This window comes from Equus asinus, chromosome 2 (genome assembly GCF_041296235.1).
Source record: "Equus asinus isolate D_3611 breed Donkey chromosome 2, EquAss-T2T_v2, whole genome shotgun sequence".
Lineage (NCBI taxonomy): Eukaryota > Metazoa > Chordata > Mammalia > Perissodactyla > Equidae > Equus > Equus asinus.
Window position 1 is genome coordinate 82,192,968 of NC_091791.1, and position 21,883 is coordinate 82,214,850.

The following is a 21,883-nucleotide window of genomic DNA, read 5'->3' on the forward strand; positions in this document are numbered from 1 at the left end:
CATTAACAAAATGAAGAATAAAAATCACATGATCATCTCAATAGATGCAGAAGAAAGCATTTGACAAGAGCCAACTTTCATTTATGATAAAAACTCTAAATAAAATGGGTATAGAAGGAAAGTACCTCAATATAATAAAGGTCATTTATGACAAACCCACAGCCAGCATCATACTCAATGGTGAAAAACTGAAAGCTATTCCTCCAAGAATAAGAACAAGACAAGGATACCCACTCTGTCCACTCTTATTCAACATGGTACTGGAATTTTTAGCCAGAGCAGTTAGGCAAGAAAAAGAAACAAAAGGGATCCAAATTGGAAAAGAAGTAAAACTGTCACTATTTGTGGATGACATAATTCTATATATAGAAAACCCTAAAGAATCCACACAAAAAAACTATTAGAAATAATCAATGAATACAGTAAAGTTGCAAGGTACAAAATCAACATACAAAAATTAGTTGCAGGGGACTGGCCCCGTGGCCGAGTGGTTAAGTTCACGTGCTCTGGCTTCGGCAGCCCAGGGTTTTCCCCGGTTCGAATCCTGAGCGCGGACATGGTACTATGCTGAGATGGCAGCCCACATGCCACAACTAGAAGAGCCCACAACTAAAAATATGCAACTATGTACCGGGGGGCTTTGGGGAGAAAAAGGAAAATAAAATCTTTAAGAAAAAAAATCAGTTGCATTTCTATACTCTAATAATGAACTAACAGAAAGAGAAATCAAGACTACAATCCCATTTGCAATCACAATAAAAAGAGTAAAATGCCTAGGAATAAATTTAACCAAGGAGGTGAAAGACTTATATACTGAAAACTGTAAGACATTATTGAAAGAAATCAAAGAAGACATAAAGAAAGGGAGGAATGGAAAGATATTTCATGCTCATGGATTGGAAGAATAAACATAATTAAAATGTCCATATCTAAAGCAGTCTACAGATTCAATGCAATCCCAATCAGAATCCCAATGATGTTCTTCACAGAAATAGAACAAAGAATCCTAAAATCTATATGGAGCAACAAAAGACCCCAAATAGCCAAAGTGATCCTGAGAAAAAAGAACAAAGTTGGAGGTATCACACTCCATGAATTCAAAATACACTACAAAGTTGTGGTAATCAGCATGGTACTGGCAGATAACCAGACACACAGATCAATGGGACAGAATTGAGAACCCAGAAATAAAACTACACATCTGTGGACAGCTAAACTTCAACAAAGGAGCCAGGAACATACAATGGAGAAAGGAAAATCTCTTCAATAAATAGTGTTGGGAAAACTGGACAGCCACATGCAAAATAATGAAAGACCATTATCTTACAACCATATACAAAAATTAACTCAAAATGGATTAAAGAATTGAATGTAAGACCTGAAACCATAAAACTCCTAGAAGAAAACACGCAGTACACTGCTTGACATCGGTCTTAGCAGTATCTTTTCAAATACCACGTCTACTCAGGCAAGAGAAAAAAGAATAAATAAACAAATGGGACTACATCAGATTAGAAGGCTTCTTCATGGTAAAGGAAATCGTCAACAAAATGAGAAGACAACCCACCAACTGATAGAAAATATTTGCAAATCGTATATCTGACAAGGGGTTAATTTCCAAAATATATAAAGGACACACAACTCAGCACCAAAAAAATGAACACTCAATCAAAACATGGGCAGAGGATATGAACAGACATTTTTCCAAAGAAGATATACAGATGGCCAACAGCCACATGAAAAGATGTTCAACATCACTAATTATTAGGGAAATGAAAATCAAAACTATAATTAACAAGATAAGAAATAACAAGTGTTGGAGAGAATGTGGAGAAAAGGGAACCCTTGTACACTGCTGGCAGGAATGCAAACTGGTGCAGCCACTATGGGAAACAGTATGGAGATTTCTCAAAAATTTAAAAATAGGAATACCACATGATACAGCTATTCCACTGCTGAGTATTTATCAAAAGAACATGAAATCAATAATTCAAAAAGGTATATGCTTCATTGCAGCATTATTCACAATAGCCAAGGTGTGGAAGCAACCCAAGCGCCCATCAATGGATGAATGGCTAAAGAAGTGGTGTATATATATATATACAATGGAATACTACACAGCCATAAAAAAGACAAAATCGTGCCATTTGTGACAACATGGATGGACCTTGAGGGTATTATGCTAAGCGAAATAAGTCAGGCAGAGAAAGACAAATACCATATGATTTCACTCATATGTGGAACATAAACAAACACATAGATAAGGAGAACAGATTGTTGGTTACCAGAGGGGAAAGGGGTGGGGGAGGGGGAAGGCAAAAGGGGTAAAGGGGCATGTATGTATGGTGACAGATAAAAACTGGACTATTGGTGGTGAACATGATGCAATCTATACAGAAACTGAAATATAATAATGTACACCTGAAATTTACACAATGTTATAAGTAAATATGACCTCAATAAAATAATTTTTTAAAGTATCTGCATGCTGAAATATACCACATAATTCTCATCTCACTGGAATTTTTTTCACTGAGTCTTTTGGACTCTAGAACTTTAGAAAGGATAGAGTTTATGCCATTGTTGTAGGAATTTAATGAAATTCAATTCATGGGGCAAAACAAAGTATAGTGACTAAGGACACCGTCTCTGAATTTAGAATTGAGTTCACATCCTCACTGTGAGTCTGCCACTTGCTATGCGACCTTGGGCAGATAGCTTAACCTCTCTATACCTGAATGTAAAAATTTGTTAAATGTGAACAATTATACCAACCTTATAAATAAGGAAGGAAATTCATATAGGATAATGTCTGCCATACAATTAAGTACAAATCAGTGTTAACTTTTTTAAAAGGAATGTAGAAATGCCTTTTGATCTTAATTCATCATTCGCTAATATGAAGTTTACTTAGAAACTGATGGCACAGATTGTGAAGAAGCACTATTTTCAAATAAATAAAAAAGAGTCCTAGCTAGAGGATTATTCCATCTTCACTGGAATTCTTGAGTATATTAAGTCAATTGGCCATTAAGAATGACCGTGCTTAGATAAGTATTTATAACAAGTATTAGACCCCTTGTAGTGGTGGTGGTGGTGGTGAGGGGAGTAGTGTTGAAGATTATTTAACTTCTGAAGAATCTTTGAAATTTCATTTTAGAATTTATAGAAATGTTATAACTAGATATGTAAATGAAATTTACTCTGATTAAATTCTAAAAGCTAAATTGTACAGGCGGGTATACACAAAACATGACAGATCTGTACCCAGCTACTGACAGCTAGCTTTAGAAATAAAAGAGTAAATAAATGCACATCGCTCTCCATCTGACTCTAAGGGATGACAACACTAAGAAGAAAAGTATAATAACACCCTTTACATTAAAGAACTTGGAATTTTCACTGCTTCTCCTTGAGATTCACTTAAGGTTTTCATTAGAGCCTAAATAATACTCTCTTGAACTACCTACCAGCATTGTATTTTAACTTTATCTTTGCCTTTTCCTATATATCACTTTGGACAAATGACTTTTTCAATAATTTAGTATTACACATGAAGTCTTTTTTTTTTTTTAATACCAATACTAGCAGGGGAAGAAAAGGACAGTAACAAATCCTGAATTTTTATTCCTCTTCCAGTCTGATTATTGCCCTAACTCCCTTTTCTCTTTAGTTTCATGTCCTAAGAAAGGTGATAGTGTGAAGGACACCATTCACCTGGAACATTAAGTGTACAAACCTGTCTGCAAGGTTTTGGTCAAAAATGGTGTACCTTGACTTTGTTTCTCATCCAGTCTTCTGCCTCCTGCGTGGGAGATGAAGCTGTCCTGCCTCCATCGACAGCCTTGCCAAGTTGACCAAAGGAGGCTGAAGGGATACATTTCACATTACAGCCACGTTCTCACGGCCAAGTTCTAGTCAGTTTCAGCAATATATGTAAAAACCTCCAAAGCAAACACAAAGAGAGGAAATCAAAATTAAATTAATTCTCTGCAAGGATAGATAAAGCAAGGATTTGTTGCTCTTGAGCTTACAAGATGGAAATCAGACCTTTGCTTGGGTTTCAATGATACTGGTATTCAGATTCCCAATTCTTCAGTGCAGAAAAGAGGAAAGATACAGACCTACAAAAATCTAGGTTCCTTACAGCGTCAAGATATGTAAGCAAATAGTCTCAATAGTACTTTAAGATGGTGTATGTGAGTTAGCGACAGAAAGTCATCCTGAGAAACCAGCCATTGTGTCTTTAGAAGAGAGGAATCAGACTGTCTTTGAGTATATTAACGTCAAAGAACAAAAGGGTATTTAGTTATCACATAAAATCAGGCAGATACAAATGGCTTTGAACTTCTAGTCCTCATTTTTATGAATTGAGAAAATTGGGCTGGGACAGGGTCCTCTGCTTTTCTTCAGACTCTGTGTTGCCATACAGCTGAAAAGTCTATTGTCTCCTTCAATTTTGTTGACTAGTTGAAATGATTTTGACTAACTCCTTGACTTTAGTTTTCTGACCAATATCTGACAGGCAGCTGCAGAAAAAATCCAGCCACCTACTAATCTGCTTGCAGAAGCTGACTTATTTTGATCAACATAATTGAAAATCTTGTTATTTTTTCATCAATCCTCACTGAAAGACAAGACCAAAGAAAAATCTCATTTGCTTTTTTTGAGATATAGTCAACATATAACAATTATATTAGTTTTCAGCATACATGATTCAATATTTATACATATTGCAAAATAATCACCACAATAAGTCTATTTAATATCCATCCCCATACATTGTTATAAAATTTGTTTTCTTGTGATGAGGACTTTTAAAATTTCCTCTCTTAGCAACTTTCAAATATGCAGTACAGTATTATTAGCTCTGAGAGTACCATGCTGTACATTACATCCCCATGACTTACTTATTTTATAACTGAAGTTTGCTCCTTTTGATCCTGTTAACCCATTCCACCAACTCTCCTCCCCCTGCCTCTGGCAACCACCAATCTGTTCTCTGTATCTGTGAGCTTCTTTTTGTTTGTTTGTTTTTTTAGATTCCACATGTAAGTGAAATCATACAGTACTTGTCTTTCTCTGTCTGACTTATTTCACTTAGCATAATGCCTTCAAGATCTATCCGTGTCACAAGATTTCATTCTTTTTTATAGTTGAATAGTATCCCATTGAATACATGTACATCACATTTTCTTTATCCATTCATCCATCAATGGACACTTAGGTTGTTTCATATCTTGGCTATTGTAAATAATGCTGCAATGAACATGAGCATACAGATGTCTTTTCAAGTGAGTATTTTTGTTTTCTTCAGATAAATACCCAGAAATAGGAGTGCTGGATTATATGGTAGTTCTAGTTATAACTTTTTTTTTTTTTGGAGGAAGATTAGCCCTGAGCTAACATCTGCCAATTGTCCTCTTTTTGCTGAGGAAGACTGGCCCTGAGCTAACATCTGTGCCCATCTTCCTCTACTTTATATGTGGGATGCCTGCCACAGCATGGCTTGCCAAGTGGTGCCATGTCCACACCCGGGATCTGAACCGGCAAACCCCGGGCCACTGAAGCAGAACATGTGAACTTAACTGCTCTGCCACCTGGCCAGCCCCTCGTTATAACTTTTTAAGGAAGCTCCATACTGTTTTCCATAGTGGCTGCACCAATTTACATTCCCACCAACAGTGCACGAGGGTTCCCTTTTCTCCAAATCCTTGCTAACACTTATATTTTCTTGTCTTTTTGATAAAGCCATTTTAACAGGTGTGAGGTGATATCTCATTGTAGTTTCAATTTGCGTTTCCCTGATGATGAGTGATGTTGAGCATCTTTTCATGTACCAGTTGACCATCTGTATGTCTTCTTTGGAAAAATGTCTGTTCATATGCTCTGCCCAATTTTTTGGTGAGGGAGATTGGCCCTGAGCTAACATCTATTGCCAGTCTTCCTCTTTTTCCTTGAGGAAGATTGTTGCTCAGCTAACATCTGCACCAGTCCTCCTCTATCTTGTATATGGGATGCTGCCACAGCATGGCTTGATGAACGATGTGTAGGTCCGTGTCTGGGATCCAAACCTGCGAACTCCGGCCTGCCAAAGTGGAGTGCGTGAACTTAACCACTACACCACCAGGCCGGCACCTCCTCTGTCCCTTTTGTGACTGGGTGTTCATTTCTTTGGTTATTGAGGTGTATGAGTTCTTTGTATATTTTGGATATTAACCCCTTATCAGATACATGATTTTCAAATATTTTCTCCCATTCAATTGCTTGCCTCTTCATTTTGTTGATGATTTCCTTTGCTGTGCAGATACATGAAGTCTTGTATGATATTCTCTGGTCTTAAATTAAAAATCAATTTCAGAACATACCTAATTAGCACCAATCAGTCAAGATACATTATTTTCATTCACCCGTTCAGAAACATTGATTATTCCTATTCTGATCTCAATGAGACCATTAATGACTACTAACTTGATCAAAAACATTTTAAAATCATTTTCATTTGAAATGGAGAAGAGTAAACCATTGTGTAGAGAATAAAACAAGTTGTTATTTTTCCCTTTAGTGTTATTGCCAAGTTTTGCTTTTTATATACCTGTTGTTCTCTTTTACTCTTCAGACATATTTTGGAATGGATGTCTCTGCAGTTGAAGATCCAGTTCAGAGACGAGCGCTAGAAACCATGATAAAAACCTATGGCCAGACTCCGCGCCAGTTGTTCCAGTCAGCCCATGCAAGCAGACCTGGATCCAAGCTCAACATTGAAGGAGAACTTCCTGCTGCCGTGGGGTTGCTAGTGCAGTTTGCTTTCAGGGAAACCCGAGAACAGGTCAAAGAAGTTACCTATCCGGTATGTCATTTAGATTCAATAGAATTCAGGAAAAACTGATTCAGCTTCTGAGATGTCAGGCCCTCTCCTAGGCTCTAGGGACAGTGAAATGAATAGCGTGGTTCCAGCCTGAAGTCGTGTGCCAACCAGTGAACATGGATGCATGCAGTTAACAGCAATATTCTCTGTGTGATAAATGCCATGTTAGTGATATGAAGAAATTGCTTTGGGGAGCTCAGGTCAGATTTTAACCTCCCTGAGGGTTATTACCAGGGAAAGCCTCAAGGCAGTAACATGACAGGAGTTTTCAAAGGAGAGGAGAGGAGCCATCAGGACTAGAGAACAGTTTGAGCGTGGGTATCCAGTGCGAACATGCATAGCATGCTCTTGGTTATCATCTTCCAGCAAAAGTACTGACCAGGAGTGTGAATGTTTTGGTTTACAATTAAGGGAAAACCTTACTGTTTCTTTGTCTTTCCCAGATTATAATGATAAAAAGTATTGCTTCTTAAAATAGGAAGTAGGTATAATTTTTACTTTGAAATAGAAAAATAAAGCAAGCAAACTTTAAGAGTGAAATGGGTTCTAATCCTCAACTGAATTCTTCATTATAATGGCAGCATAAGATAGGAGAACATGAATTGTAAAGTGGTACAAAGGTTTATAGGAGGGAGTCGTGGAATAAAGATTTGCAGAAGTGAATCACAGAAAATGAAAGGGCAAGGGAAGGAGGTTGTGAGGAACCTTAGAGATGAAATAAAGCAGCGTATCGCAAACTGCAGTAATCTGTGATTGATTTTAAGAGACAACAGTTTTCACAGACCTTGCCCTGACAATCATTTTTTATAATAATGTTACTTAAATACACTAAATGTAGAACACTAAATGTAAATTCTTTATGCTCCTAGCTTACATATATCAAATTTGGATGTTAAATACAAACAAAATTTATACAACCAGTAAAATTCAAATTTAAAACATCAATATGATAGGCAATGTTGTTTTGCTGAAACCAGATCACCAATGTTGTGTTTCATAGTTGAAAGCTATATTTTTTGTTCTGTGTTTACTTGTGAGTTTTGCTCTTAAGATTTTGAAGCCTCACAAGTCATGTTAGTCATTATCATTACCAGGGTCATTATTTTTAATTAAATCTATTATTTTAACATGTCAAAATAATGTAATAGTACATCCCTGAAACATTATATATGCCATTTAATTTACTGCCATACTTATTGCTAATTAACTGCTTTAAGTCAATCTGTATAAAGGATCTGAGCGGTCTGTCTGCTTGCAGTGGGAATGTGGTACCGTCCTCATTCCCACCTCAGGATCTCTGCAATGACTGTTCCCTTCACCTGGAGTGACCTGTCCCCAGATAGAGCACCAGTTTGCTCTCTCATTTCACTCAGGTCTCTGGTCAGATGTCACCTCCTCAGAATCTTCCCTGACCCCCCATATCTAAGATAGCAGCTCCATCATTCTCAGTCCTCTTCCCCGTCTTTGTTTTTCTTCATAGCACTCTCCCCACCTGACATATGTGTATTTGTTCATTATTTGTCCGCTCCCTTATCCCAGCTAGAATGCAGCTCCACGGGGACTGGGACTTTACCTGTCTTCTCCATCACTGTGTCCTGCAATGAGGAACACATGTTTCTATATGCAAAGCATGGGGGAAGTAAAAAAGTATAAAATAATTCTTTCCCACAAAGGGCTTATAATCAGATTGCTTTCTCTTACTTTGTTTAGAATTTAAATTAGAAGTAATTCTATATTTACTACCTTTTTAAATAAAATCATACTTTTTACTTTCCTCGATTTTAGAGTCCTTTGTCGTGGATAAAAGGCTTGAAGTGGGGGGAGTATGTAGGTTCCCCAAGTGCTCCAGTACCTGTGGTCTGCTTCAGCCAACCCCACGGGGAAAGATTTGGTTCTCTTCAGGCTCTGCCCACCAGAGCAATCTGTGGTTTGTCCCGAAATTTCTGTCTTCTGATGACATACAGCAAAGAACAAGGTAAAATAAAACCTAATGAAAATCATTCTAGGTGTATCTTTTATGCGATTTGAATGTTTCCAGCTCATCTGTGCTGCTATTTTGTTTTATTTCTAAGTTTTCTGAGTGCTTGTTGAAAAACTCTGCTCAAATTTGTGGTTATTTAATGCAAAGTAGGAATTAAAACATGCTACATAAAAAAAATGGGAGTTAAATGCCATGCCATTTGAAATGAGAGGAGGAGTTTGAAGGAGACAAGAATAAATTGTTATGCTCACAAGATGAAAATATTATCAATTTTATAGAAATGTGCACTTTGAGGCCCTTGAATCCAGAATAGACAGACATTTAACCAGCAAATCTAGTACCTCAGAAGATATAGTCATGAGATTAAAACAAACAAAACAAAACAAGGAAGTTATGACAGCCTTGAAAATAGGTTTTAAAATACATGTGCCTGGGAAGCAATCCTTGTCTCACGCTCCGTGCACTAACTCGCTAAAAGCAACACATGGAAAAGTGCTGTACAGTAGAGGCCCTCTTCATATTTCTAAATGTCACCTAGACCCTGGAAAACTAGGGACGATTTCCACTCGAGTCACCTCTCAGCCCTTCCAAATTGACATTTCACTAAATGCGGAAGCACTCTCCCCACTTATTAGGCATGGGCTTTGGGCGCTAAAATGAATGACTGAGGGCACTCATCTGTTCATATCAGGCGTGTGCAGAGTTGCCTGAAAGCCAGCGTGTGGACCAGACCCCTCTTAGTAGTCTGCACTGTTAGCATTTAAACTTACTTTCTCTGCCCTGTGCTCCTCGGGGTCCATAATGCCTTCCACCACATAGAGCACCACAATATGAGGATGCCAGTACCTGTGCCAAACATCAGTCACGTACAGAAATTGTGTGCTGGCTGGACTGCAGTGCTTTTAGACTCACTCTTAATTCTATCATGAAATGAATGATTGCCTTTATAGTTGTTAGAAATAAGAGAGGCTGCACACCATTTTGTCAAAGTTTAGTGAATTAGTTGGTTAAGGTGCTTCTGTTTAATCATAATTATTGTGATATCAGTGGTTTTTTCTTACTAGCATGTTGCAATTAGATGTGAGATGTGTCACAGTAATTTACCTACTAATAAGACTTAAGGTGCCAAAATTTGTGAATAATTTACCTTTAAAAAGATTAGAGTGGATTGAAGTTTCTCTCTATTCAGCAGAAGAGAAGGGGCTAGTATTATCACTTAGCATGATGAGACTTAAATATGTCAAATATAATTGTCAGCCTATCTTATTTGTGCCACTACAGTCACAAGCCTTTAATAGCTGTGTTCATTCAAACTGCACTTTATTTCCTTGAGGAGTGTGCATGAAATTTGTCAGAATCTAGGTGTGTCCAGGGAAGTGGTGTACTAATACAACGGTTATGGCCCTCGCCTCAGGAGGCACAGTGTCTGAGCTCGCATCCCAGCTCTGCTACTTCATAGCTGTGTGACCTCGAGAAAATGACTTATGCCTTCTGAATCCTGGCTTTTGATCTATAAAATGGGAATAACAAAAGGATTTACCTCACAGGGTAATTTACTATAAGGATTAAATGAAATAATGTAAGGAATGCTTAGCAAAGTGCCTATTCATTCTGAGTGCTTAATAAATTTCCATCGGACTGTCAGCATCCTGGGGCCAGGGACTATGTGAGCATTCACTGCTGTCCCCGGCATATAGCAGTCCACATGGGCATTCCATCGAGGCACTGAATGGATGAGAGGATGGCTTACAGATGGAAGTTAGGTTATGTGTTAACAGCTGCAAAGTGTTGAGCGCTGTTATATCAAATAAGAGTGTAGTTTTGCTTAGTTAGACATGCATAATAAATGTAAGCAGAGATCATTTTAGTGATCTTAAGCCCAGTATGGGCCAATTACTTGAGAATTGACTGTGCCTCAGAATTGCCTGAGATGCTTTTTTCCAAAATATACTTGCTTGGATCCCATTTGAGAGACTGCATCAGAATCTCTGGGGCTTGAGTCCAAGCCTACACATGCTGAAAACACAATTTTCTTGCAAACTCCTGTTTAAGGTCCACTGCTCTAATAGGTAAAGGAGAAGTTGATTTTTCTTTTTTTAAAAAAAAAAAAGGTGGTACATCTTGTATTGCTGAAATGAGAAACTGGGAACAGTTGTTAAATATACTTGGTTCAGTGAGCACTTGGTTTCTTGAGCATCTACCACATGCCAGGCATTATGGTAGAATTTGAGAGGTCCTGAGACTCCGTGAAACGTGGTTCCTTTCCTAGCAGCTTGTATTCAGAGGAGCTTATGTTTAGTGAGTATATATCCAAGTTCCTTTAGTGCAACACTGATGTCCACATTTGGTATTATACTCAACGAAACAAAAAGAAACCTGTGAATTACATTGTCAATGTGCTTTTGAGCCATTCAACAAATACATTGTTTTATTCCTCTATATGCTGGGCATTATGCTAGGTACTGCAATAACTAAAGCACAGTCTCTCTCCTTAAGGGACTTAAAGCATTCCAAGTTTCAAGAGCAGTACCAGTTATAGCATTTCTGCTGCATTAGCTATATTCAGTATACCAACAAGGCATAGGTTATGAATAGTACTGAAAAGGGATGTCAAAATGTCCAAATCTGTATCCCAAAAGGATATAATACTGTGTTGTGAGGAAGAGAAAAGAGAACCTTGTTAAATGAAGCTCTGCTTCTACTCTAGCAGTGTTCTCTTTCTCATGTTAATAGTTGTCCATACCAGTCTTTCAGCAGGAGTAGCTAGATAGTTATTTAAACAGTATCTAGTTCATATTTATTTTTAAAAGTAAAGCTATTGCAGAACGTGAATAGAGTAAGCTTGACTATCATTGTCTTTCATAAAAATTTCTTAATAGAAATATTAGTTCTAAGTCAAATAAATCCCAATCAAAACACCACAAGTGAAAAAGAATACAGTTCCACCATTAGAATCCCATTAGCGTTAAAGGAATAAAACTAACATAAATTGGCCCGTCTTATGGATATAGAGACGCTTTTGCACTGGAATGATACTGTGTTCTGCTGTGTAAATTCAGCCTTTAACCTGCCATTTAGGGAGGCTGTCAAATAACAGTTGAGCAGTGGCAATCTGATACTTTTATTTCTCTTTCTTCCTGAGGTGTGAGAAGCATGAACAGTACTGACATTCAGTGGTCAGCCATCCTGAGCTGGGGTTATGCTGATAACGTTTTAAGGTTGAAGAGTAAACAAAGCGAGCCTCCAGTAAACTTTATACAAAGTTCACCACAGTATCAGGTAAACTTTTTATGAAGTACTTCATAATAATAATTAAATATAATGCTTTCAAAGGAGTCAGACTGATAGCAGCTAGTCTTTAGTCTCCTGCAGTTAGTCCAGTCAAGAAGCTGATGCTGCTGGACGTCTGCCTTGTTTATTGTACTTACAGACTTCCTAACTGCCGCTATTCTGACTTTGCCCCCAGAATTTGTCTTCTGCCCAGTATCTGTCTCGTGGAGACAGTATTGTAGCCTGCTCCTCAGCATGAGATAATGGCACAGCGTTTCAACAGAATCAGCAGTGCTTTCTTCTCAATGTTCACTTGCCTTTTGTCACGATGTCATTTTCTATAACCAGAGTGCCATCTTCTATAACTGCTTTTTCCTAAATGGACTGGGTGATTGGGCGTCATGATGTGGTAGAAGGAGCATCGGGCCTAACTGAAGCGCTGTGGTCTGTGTTAGTGTCCTGGCTTTGTTATTTACTAGGCAGCCTCTGACAAATAACTTTTCCAAACGAGTTTCTTTCCTCCTCTTTAAAACTGGGGTAATAGCACTCCCACTGCTTTCTCCTAGAGCTGTTGTAAAAATGTTTCCAATGTTTGTGAAAGTACTTCGTAAACTATAAAACACCATATATTTAGACAATACTGCCACAACTTTTTCCAGCACTGATTGTGTGTTAAACTTTATTTCTTTCAGTTTCTTTCCATGGGAAGTTCTTTTACCATTTTCTGACTTCCACCAGCTATATGACACCTGCTGCCTATTGATGTGTTCACGTGCCCTAACATTTATTCCCATTCCCTGAGCACTTTAGAAAGGGAGTAAGCTACTTTTTGGGAATTTTTGTCAGTGAAAGAATGGACAGCAATAACTTGTTTGCTTAACCCTGTATACCTGAGAAAAGGGTCATTGCCTTTTGTTAACCTGCTTACCAGTAAACTAACAAAAGGAAGAATAAGAGACAGTGGAAAACAACCTTATTAGAAATTTTAACAAGAACTTAAGCATTGCAAAATGATTCCTATCATGTAAGTTTGGCACACAAACATCATTAAAGATGAAATAATACTCTCATAAGCCCTTTTAGCAAAACACTATGGTTCAGATTCTTTTAGCAAAATACTAATGCTAAAAGAATGTAATAATGTACCTCCAGTCAAATGACTGACTGGATGAAAATACCGTATTTCATTTTCATCCTTAGAAATATGTTGTTCACTCAGTACTTTAGTTTGAAGAAATTCGTCTAGGATATTATCATATGAAGACTCACACTCTGAGATTTCACATATATGATCAATTTCATCATCATTAGAGATTAGAGTCCTGCTGTCTCTTTGTCTTCATCCTCTGATTGATCTCATAATTGTGAAACATACTCCTCTGTCAATTTTCTTCTATTTTCTATTATCAGTAGAAGATGAAAAATTCTGAATTCCCAACTGTGTTCAATGAAAGCTAAAAGCAGAGTACAGAAATGGTGTCTCTAGTCTTCTTTTATACTTTCTTGAAAGATGACAGTATTCTCTGGACAACACAATAAAAAAAACAAAAGAAAATTTATTTCAGATATTACATTATCCTTCCAGGAGATCCATCATTCTTCTTGTTTCATCATCATTCTTTCTTATTTTGTTTGTTTTATTTTAGCATAGTTGGGAATAATTAATGAGTAGTGATAAAATAATTCCTAGAATGATGAAATAGCAAAGTGTTTCAAGATAGAGGAAAAATGAGATTATTAATATCCTGTAATGTAACTTAGGTTTATAAAATAGTTCAGTAGACCCATATGGCAATTGCAAGACAGAATGAGCTTTATTCTATGTATAAAAAATAAGTACATTTTTGCCTTGTTCTTTGGAAGACCTCTATGAAAAATAAAAGTCATGAAATATCAGTCCTTAAAAATAGTTAGAACTCGGGCTGGCCCCATGGCATAGTGGTTAAGTTCTCATACTCCACTTCAGCGACCCACGGTTCATCAGTTCAGATCCTGGCTGCAGACCTATGCACCACTCATCAAGCCATGCTGTGACAGGCATCCCACATGTGAAGTAGAGGAAGATGGGCATGGATGTTAGCTCAGGGCCAGTCTTCTGCAGCAAAAAGAGGAGGATTGGCAGTGGATGTTAGCTCAGGGCTAATCTTCCTGGAAAGAAAAATAGAACTATTCAAGAAAGAAACTCAAAAAATAAAATTGGAGGGGCCAGCCCCACAGCCTAATGATTAAGTTTGACATGCTCCACTTTGGCAGCCTGGGTTCGGCTCCCAGGCGTGGATCTATACTATTTGGCAGCCATGCTGTGGTCGCAACCCAAATACAAAATAGAGGAAGATTGGCACAGGTGTTAGTTCACAGTGAATCTTCCTCTAGGGAAAAGAGAGGAAGATTGGCAACAGATGTTAGCTCGGGGCAAATCTTCCTCAACAACAACAACTAAAATTAAATTAAATTAAATTAAAATAAAATAAAATAAAATAATCCATTGGACTCTGATGATATATTGAGAGTTAAGAGCCAGATCATAGAAAGTCTTTTTTTTTTTTCGCTTGAAGAAGATTAGCCCTGAGCTAACATCTATGCCAGTCTTCCTCTGTTTTACGTGTTGCCACCACAGCATGACTGATGAATGGTGTAGGTCTGCGCCCAGGATCTGAACCTGCGAACCTGGGCTGCCAAAGCAGAATGTGCTAAACTTAACCACTAGGCCATGGGGCCGGCCCCCAAGGTCATTTTTTAAGGTAGCAGATACTTGAACACATTTGTAGGTCCAGGAGAAGAAGCTAGCAAAAGACACTCTGAAATTCTAAGAGAGAGAGGACAAAGATTCTGAGGAAAATTGCAGGCGGAGTGGGGCTGGCCTTAAAAACAGAGAGCCTTTCTCCTCTAAATGAGAAGACACTGAGACAGTTTGAGGCACAAAGGAGGGAAAAGGATGAGGTCTGTGGCTGATGACCTCCATCCTCTTTGTGAAGTGTGAGGGTTTTACTGACTGTGGGAGAGGTGGGACTGAAGAAGGGGTGCAAGGGAGCAGAGCAGTTGGGGACAGCTGCTGTGGACATAGCCCTGGGGTCAGCTAGTGCCCAGAGGAAGACTTGTCAGGCCGAGCAGAGTTGAGCTGACCTTCAGTAGTGCCTCCATGTTTAGAACTGAAGGGTTTATAATCCCAAAGGAATAATCCCAGATTTTTTTCTCCTCATTTATCTTTCCTCCTCCTCCTATTTAACAATCTCTAGAACTGTTAGAAGCAGTACCTCTATTTGTATGTATCCTGTTTCCCCACAAAAGACAGAAAAAGAAATAAAAGTAAAAATCAGGTAAATGTGTGAAACACACACAGACTCCACCTTGGATCTACTCAATCATGGATCATTTTGTTTAAATTTCTGAGAAACCAATGGCCACATGTGTGTATATATCTACAGAAAAATGTAAAATCAGAGACAATGCATTGTAATACATTTTAATTTGGAAACAGCTTTTAGACATCTGGCTTAAAGTTACAGAATACCCTATTATTACATCTTACACCATTCTAATCATGTCAAATGTTTACCTCAAATTTTGTGATATGTTTTTTAAATAGTTGTCAGAAAAGTAGAAGCATTTCTCATGCTTTTTAAACATAATAACCTTTGATTTGTCCTTTCTCAAAGGTGACTAGTTGTGCGTGGGTACCTGACAGTTGCCAGCTGTTTACCGGGAGCAAGTGCGGTGTCATCACAGCCTATGCAAACAGACTCACGAGCAGCACGGTAGGTCCCGCTCGTTCTGTGGTTGTTTGGGATTTTCATGTCAGTGAGGCCAATATAAGCTTGATGAAGTATAATTCACTTTGTATAAGATTAACTTAAAATTTTTGTACTTTAATCTTTTCTTCACATAAGCTCTTAAAATGTGAAAGGTCACATATCTAACTCTTTAGTTTTAGGTTTATTAGAATCACAAAAAATTCTGAAAATAATTGTGAAGGTCTTATTTTTTGGTGTCAGAGACAGATAGTATTTTGAGTTATCATCTGTTTTGTATTTATGCTTTGTCATAACATTTTGATGTTTGCTTGCTGTATTCTCAATGTCAGCTTAAGAGTATACCACAAGATTCTATAAAATTTGGAAGCTTAGAACCCCTCATGTCCAACATTCCTGTATTCTCTGGGTAAATTAAATGATAGCAAAATCCAAGTAGCCTGTCGATTTCTACCACTTACTGGAAGAAATTTTTTTTTAGCCACTTACTGAATCTCTAGAATTTGAGAATTAAATTGTAAAACAGTCTAGTGAAGAAAAGAAGAACCTTGTGCAATACTTCTTTTAATTCACTGTTGCTCCCTTCTTGAATCAACTGTCTGTGATGCCATTAAGGATAAGTGGCAAGTTTAGGGTGATAACTCAGTAATTATCATTCTAATCTAGAACTTTCTCTGTGTTCTTTTTTCTATCACAGTTTTCTCCATTATATTGTTAAATACGTTTTACTGGGTAAAACCCGTATTCTTAGTATAGAATGATGCTAGGTTCCTCTTACTTTTCTGTCCAAGTTTATTCCAGTTTAAGCCCTTGTTAAGGTTCTTTGCCATGATCCTCAAGGTAGAAATGTGACCATAATATTGTTTCTATCTCTTAGCCTATGGAGCCATTAAAATGTTTTAAGCAGAGTAATATGATCCAGAATATGATTCAGTCAGCATTTTGAGACAACCGCTGTAGAGCCTGCCAGGAGAAACACTTAGAAGGGAATGAGACTGGTGGCGGGATACCAGTTAGAAGGCCGCTGCAGGCAGGCAGGCTGTGGTGGAGGGCTCCTTAGCAGGAGACAGGCACATCCCGGTTGTTGCAGGACAGTGAGGTGTGCACTCTAAGACAGACGGACACACGGGTTAGAAGAGCACAGAAGAGGAACCAACCGGATGTCAGAGAGCCTGGAAAGTTACACGTGAGCTGGATCTTAAAGGATCATTTGAGCTAAGTGGAGAAAAGAGGAAAGAGTATTTCAGGAAAGGAAACTAACAGTATGGGATAAAAGGCTTGGTAATTTGGGGCATGGTGAATACTTTTGTATGTAGTTTAGAGTGTAGCCTGCTGGGGAGGAGTGGGGAGAACAGGCCAGGAAGAGCGGATTGAGGTGAGCTTCTCATATGCCGTTGTAAAAAGAGGGCTAAAGAGTCTGAGCAGAGGAGAGTCCTAACTTTTGGAATGTCTCATTTTTACCCTCAAAGACCTAAAATGGATGTTAATTTTATAACATCTCTAATATTTATTGCTACTATCGCCTTTCATCTTCTGAGCTCACCCTTTTGTTTCCTTTTTCCTACAAATATATTCTAGTCACTGCTGCTAGAGCAGTTGTCTGCTCGTGTACTCAGGGAATTTTGCACCATACCATAGACACTTATTTAAAAACTACCTTCATCTTTTGTTTTTTATTTCCTCTTGCTTTTCCCAACATTTTGAACAGCCTTGTTCTTAGTTTTCCTTACTTCCATTCTCCGTATAATTTTAATTTTTAATCCTACACTAACACAATGTGTAGTATAGGTTAAAAAAAATAAGTTGTTAGTAATTGTGCACAGCATAGCTTTGAATATAGCAGATAAAAAGTATAGCTATTATAATTTGAATATAGCAAGACATGCTTTTTAGTTTTGAGTTATTGTAGGCTTGTGAAGTCTTATTTTTCTTACTTTCCCTCTGTTATGTATTTGCCTGAAAGTAGATTTTTCAGCTTATTTATAAAGGTTTTCGTTTTCTCCTAAGTATTAATAGTATTAGGTAATCAGGTCTTGAGATTAACAGTTACTATTTAAACCATGTCCAGAAATGCATCGTAGCCGTGTGGTTTTATCATTGTTTTATTTGAGGAGAGGTTACTTGGGTTTTTGTAGATGTTGCTGTGGTTGCCTTCTCTCAGGGACTGTCTCACCATTTTGGCGTCACTAGAGCTGCAGCTGTGACCCTGTGCCTGAGGTTAGCAGGAGGCACCTCATATTCACTAGTTTTTGTTCTCCCAACTCACTAAAGGCCAGGGTTCTACAAATATTTATGTTCTCATTTATGTTGGCTTTAACACAGACGAAAAACAGGCTCCCCAGGTGCCGGATAGAATACGACCAAAATAATTGTTGGAAAATATTTTCAAGGGGTCTTATGAAATACCTTCCATAAGTCACTTATATATTAGAGAAGAATATATATCTTTTATATATTTTATCTTTTATCTTATAAAAGTGTTAGGTGATTTTAAAATAGTTGCTCGAGTTATTTTTTTCACTAATTAAATAGTGTGGCCACATCATCTTCATTTACGTAAACAGCTGTATTTCTGTTCTCTAAATTGTAGTGGTAGGAGATTATATATGCAGTTTATCCAAGGTAATATTATGTCATTCAAGAGCAATTTTTAAAAGAAGTAGGCCAGCACAAGATTCCTGCTCTACCCATGCAAATTACTTTCTGATCCATCAGGGAATCACTAGTAACGCTCACTCTTGTAGTCGTTAAAGTGCAAAGTCTATCCAGTTATCAGCAGCTCCTGTAGGGGCCCTGTATTGTGTTTACCCCATAAATATTATTCATGGTCGTGGAGAAAAAAAATACACACACACACACATATGTGCATATACATATGTATGTGTATAAACATATATAAATATACATGTGTGAACTCCCGAGCCAGAGAGGTGAATAAGCAGGAAAGGGGCTTTAGCCTGGAGAACATTTGTCAATCCTGGAATATTGACCCTGTCCTTGGACAGCCTCTTGTGAGAGGAATGGAAAACAGTGCCCAAGGACAGAACAAGCTGGGGAGTCCCAAGGAAGCCCTTCTCCAAAATGCTGGTCCCTAAAGGGCTATATCCTAGGAGTGAGGATGAGGCTGATGGGACCAACTCTTGCATAGAATTATGGCTTGGGCTGGAATTCCCTGATTAGTCCAGGATCCTCAAGACTTGACTTTGGGTAAGGTGTCCCTAGACTGTTATGGTGGTCCAGGTCATACTTGCATTCTATTCCACAAATAGAGGAATTTCTACAAATAACTTTTTAATGTAATGACAAGTATACAAAACCAGGCACACAAATTTGCAGATAGAAAATGAATATGTGAAAAAGCTAAAGTTGGTTATAATAAGAGAAATGCAATTTAAAGCAACCTTGATTGCCATTTAAAACCTGGGAAATGTTCATAGATTTAGAATGAAAAGTGAGTCACAAACTAAAATGCTGCAGAGCTCAAGCAGAGAATGAAGGGGCTGGGCCTTTTAGGGCAGGGAATTCCTCTGTCCTAGGGACCTGAAGCATGCTCTGAAAGAGTTCTGGGCACATCTCCTTGGCCCTGCAGACTCCTGGCCCTGTGCGGAGGGTCACAGTCAGGAGAGCCAGAAGAGGCCCAGACCCAGGACTCTTGCCCTTGCTAAAAGCCCATCTGGTTGCTGTGATTGTGTTCACTTGAAGGTCACGTGCCCTAGCTAAACAGAAGCAACTGCTACACAGCTCAAGCCACTTGTGCCAAGGAAGAATGTGAGCCTGGTGTTGCCTAGTTGTTTGATTCTTTAAATGTAAAATATGTATTTATATGTAGGCGAAACACTAAACTACATAGCACTTAAAGCAGATGACGTGCAGCTAGGATATCAACACAGATCTGTTGAAATCAAAAGATCAATATTGTTTCAAAACAATGGAGAGCAAAAAGGCAAGATGCAGAAGATACCTAAAGAATAACACCACATACATAAAGTTTATCAACATGAGAAACAATACAGTATGTCGTTCACGGTTATAGTAACATATAGTAGAATATATGTTCCACATGCATGGGAAACATAAATACAATTGAGGACAGTAGTAACTTCTGACAAGGGAGAGGAAATAGGAGGTAGAACAACACACAAACTATGTAAGTTTAATGGTATCTTTATTTAAAAAATAAACTGATCATATAAAATGTTAAGATTAGTTTGAGTGGTCACTATACAGCTTTTTATTACGCTTATTCTTTCTACTTTTCTATATTCTTTGAAGTGCAAGTATTGAAATACTTTATGACAATAAACAGCTAGCCTAATGATAACAAGAGTCAAACCCCGTGTGGACATCTGGCATCTGTGAGTCAATGTGGACCTTGGAACATCAGTTTGCAACCTGTGATTTAGAAAATCAATCCATAACTATTGACAAGGAATGGTGGTATTAGTATTCATCACCATTGGTGGCATCATGAATTGATGCAAAGCCTTTGAAAAGTACACTGTCAAGAACTATAAAATTAGTAATATTTATAACCAACTAGTAAGATTTCTGGAAATGTATTCTAAAGAAATATTCAGAGGAGGAACAAAACTTTTATACATGAAACATTTAATTATGGCATCTATAATTTTGAAAAATTCAGCAACAATTTTAAATTTTATCAATAAAGCATACTCAAGTATATTATGGTATATTAACTATATAGAATATTATAACACCATTAAAAATAATTTTGAAGACAAAGTAAAAAATGGAAAATGCTTATGCAAGAATGTATAAAATAAATAGAAAATAATTTGTATGGCAATAATCAAAATTATAAAAATACATGTATATTCGGACAAAGACTGGAAAAGAATAGACAAAAATGGAAAGCATATTAGCCGGTGAAATTATGGGCAATTAAAAAAATTTTTAAGGTTTATTAGTTTTACTCTAGAAAAAATTGAACTGAATTGGATTGAAAAATGATATGTTTGAGAAGAATGTTTGAGTCACTTCAGTTTTTCTTTTTGAGATACAGTACTAGGATACCATTTGTCATTTTTTTTTTTATTAATGTTATGATAGATTACAACCTTGTGAGATTTCAGTTGTACATTTTTGTTAGTCATGTTGTGAGTACACCACTTCCCCCTCCGTACCCTCCCCCCACCCCCCCTTTTCCCTGGTAACCACCGATCAGATCTCCTTCTCAATATACTAATTTCCACCTATGAGTGGAGTCATATAGAGTTCGTCTTTCTCTGACTGACTTATTTCGCTTAACATAATGCCCTCGAGGTCCATCCACGTTGTTGTGAATGGGCCAATTTCGTCTTTTTTTATGGCTGAGTAGTATTCCATTGTGTATATATACCACATCTTCTTTATCCAATCATCAGTTTCTGGGCATGTAGGCTGGTTCCACGTCTTGGCTATTGTAAATAATGCTGCGATGAACATAGGGGTGCAACGGACTCTTGAGATATCTGATATCAGGTTCTTAGGATAGATACCCAGTAATGGGATGGCTGGGTCATAGGGTATTTCTATTTTTAACTTTTTGAGAAATCTCCATACTGTTTTCCATAGTGGCTGTACCAGTTTGCATTCCCACCAACAGTGTATGAGGGTTCCTCTTTCTCCACAACCTCTCCAACATTTGTCGTTCTTGGTTTTGGATGTTTTTGCCAATCTAACGGGGGTAAGGTGATATCTTAGTGTAGTTTTGATTTGCATTTCCCTGATGATTAGCGATGATGAACATCTTTTCATGTGTCTATTGGCCATATTCATATCTTCTTTTGAGAAATGTCTGTTCATGTCCTCTGCCCATTTTTTGATCGGGTTGTTTGTTTTTTTGTTGTTAAGCAGTGTGAGTTCTTTGTATATTATGGAGATTAACCCTTTGTCGGATAAGTGGCTTGTAAATATTTTTTCCCAATTAGTGAGCTGTTTTTTTGTTTCAATCCTGTTTTCCCTTGCCTTGAAGAAGCTCTTTAGTCTGATGAAGTCCCATTTGTTTATTCTTTC

At 37.6% G+C, this 21,883-nt stretch overlaps 1 protein-coding gene across 1 annotated transcript in view; it reads left to right on the forward strand.

The window, feature by feature from the left end:
- Nucleotides 1-21,883, forward strand: part of LYST (lysosomal trafficking regulator) — a 195,446-nt gene that overhangs the window by 164,155 nt on the left and 9,408 nt on the right. The window contains exons 45-48 of the mRNA XM_070492422.1: nt 6,620-6,850; nt 8,654-8,843; nt 11,992-12,128; nt 15,776-15,874. Of these exons, the coding sequence (XP_070348523.1) occupies nt 6,620-6,850; nt 8,654-8,843; nt 11,992-12,128; nt 15,776-15,874 (657 nt within the window). The remainder of the gene's footprint in view (nt 1-6,619; nt 6,851-8,653; nt 8,844-11,991; nt 12,129-15,775; nt 15,875-21,883) is intronic.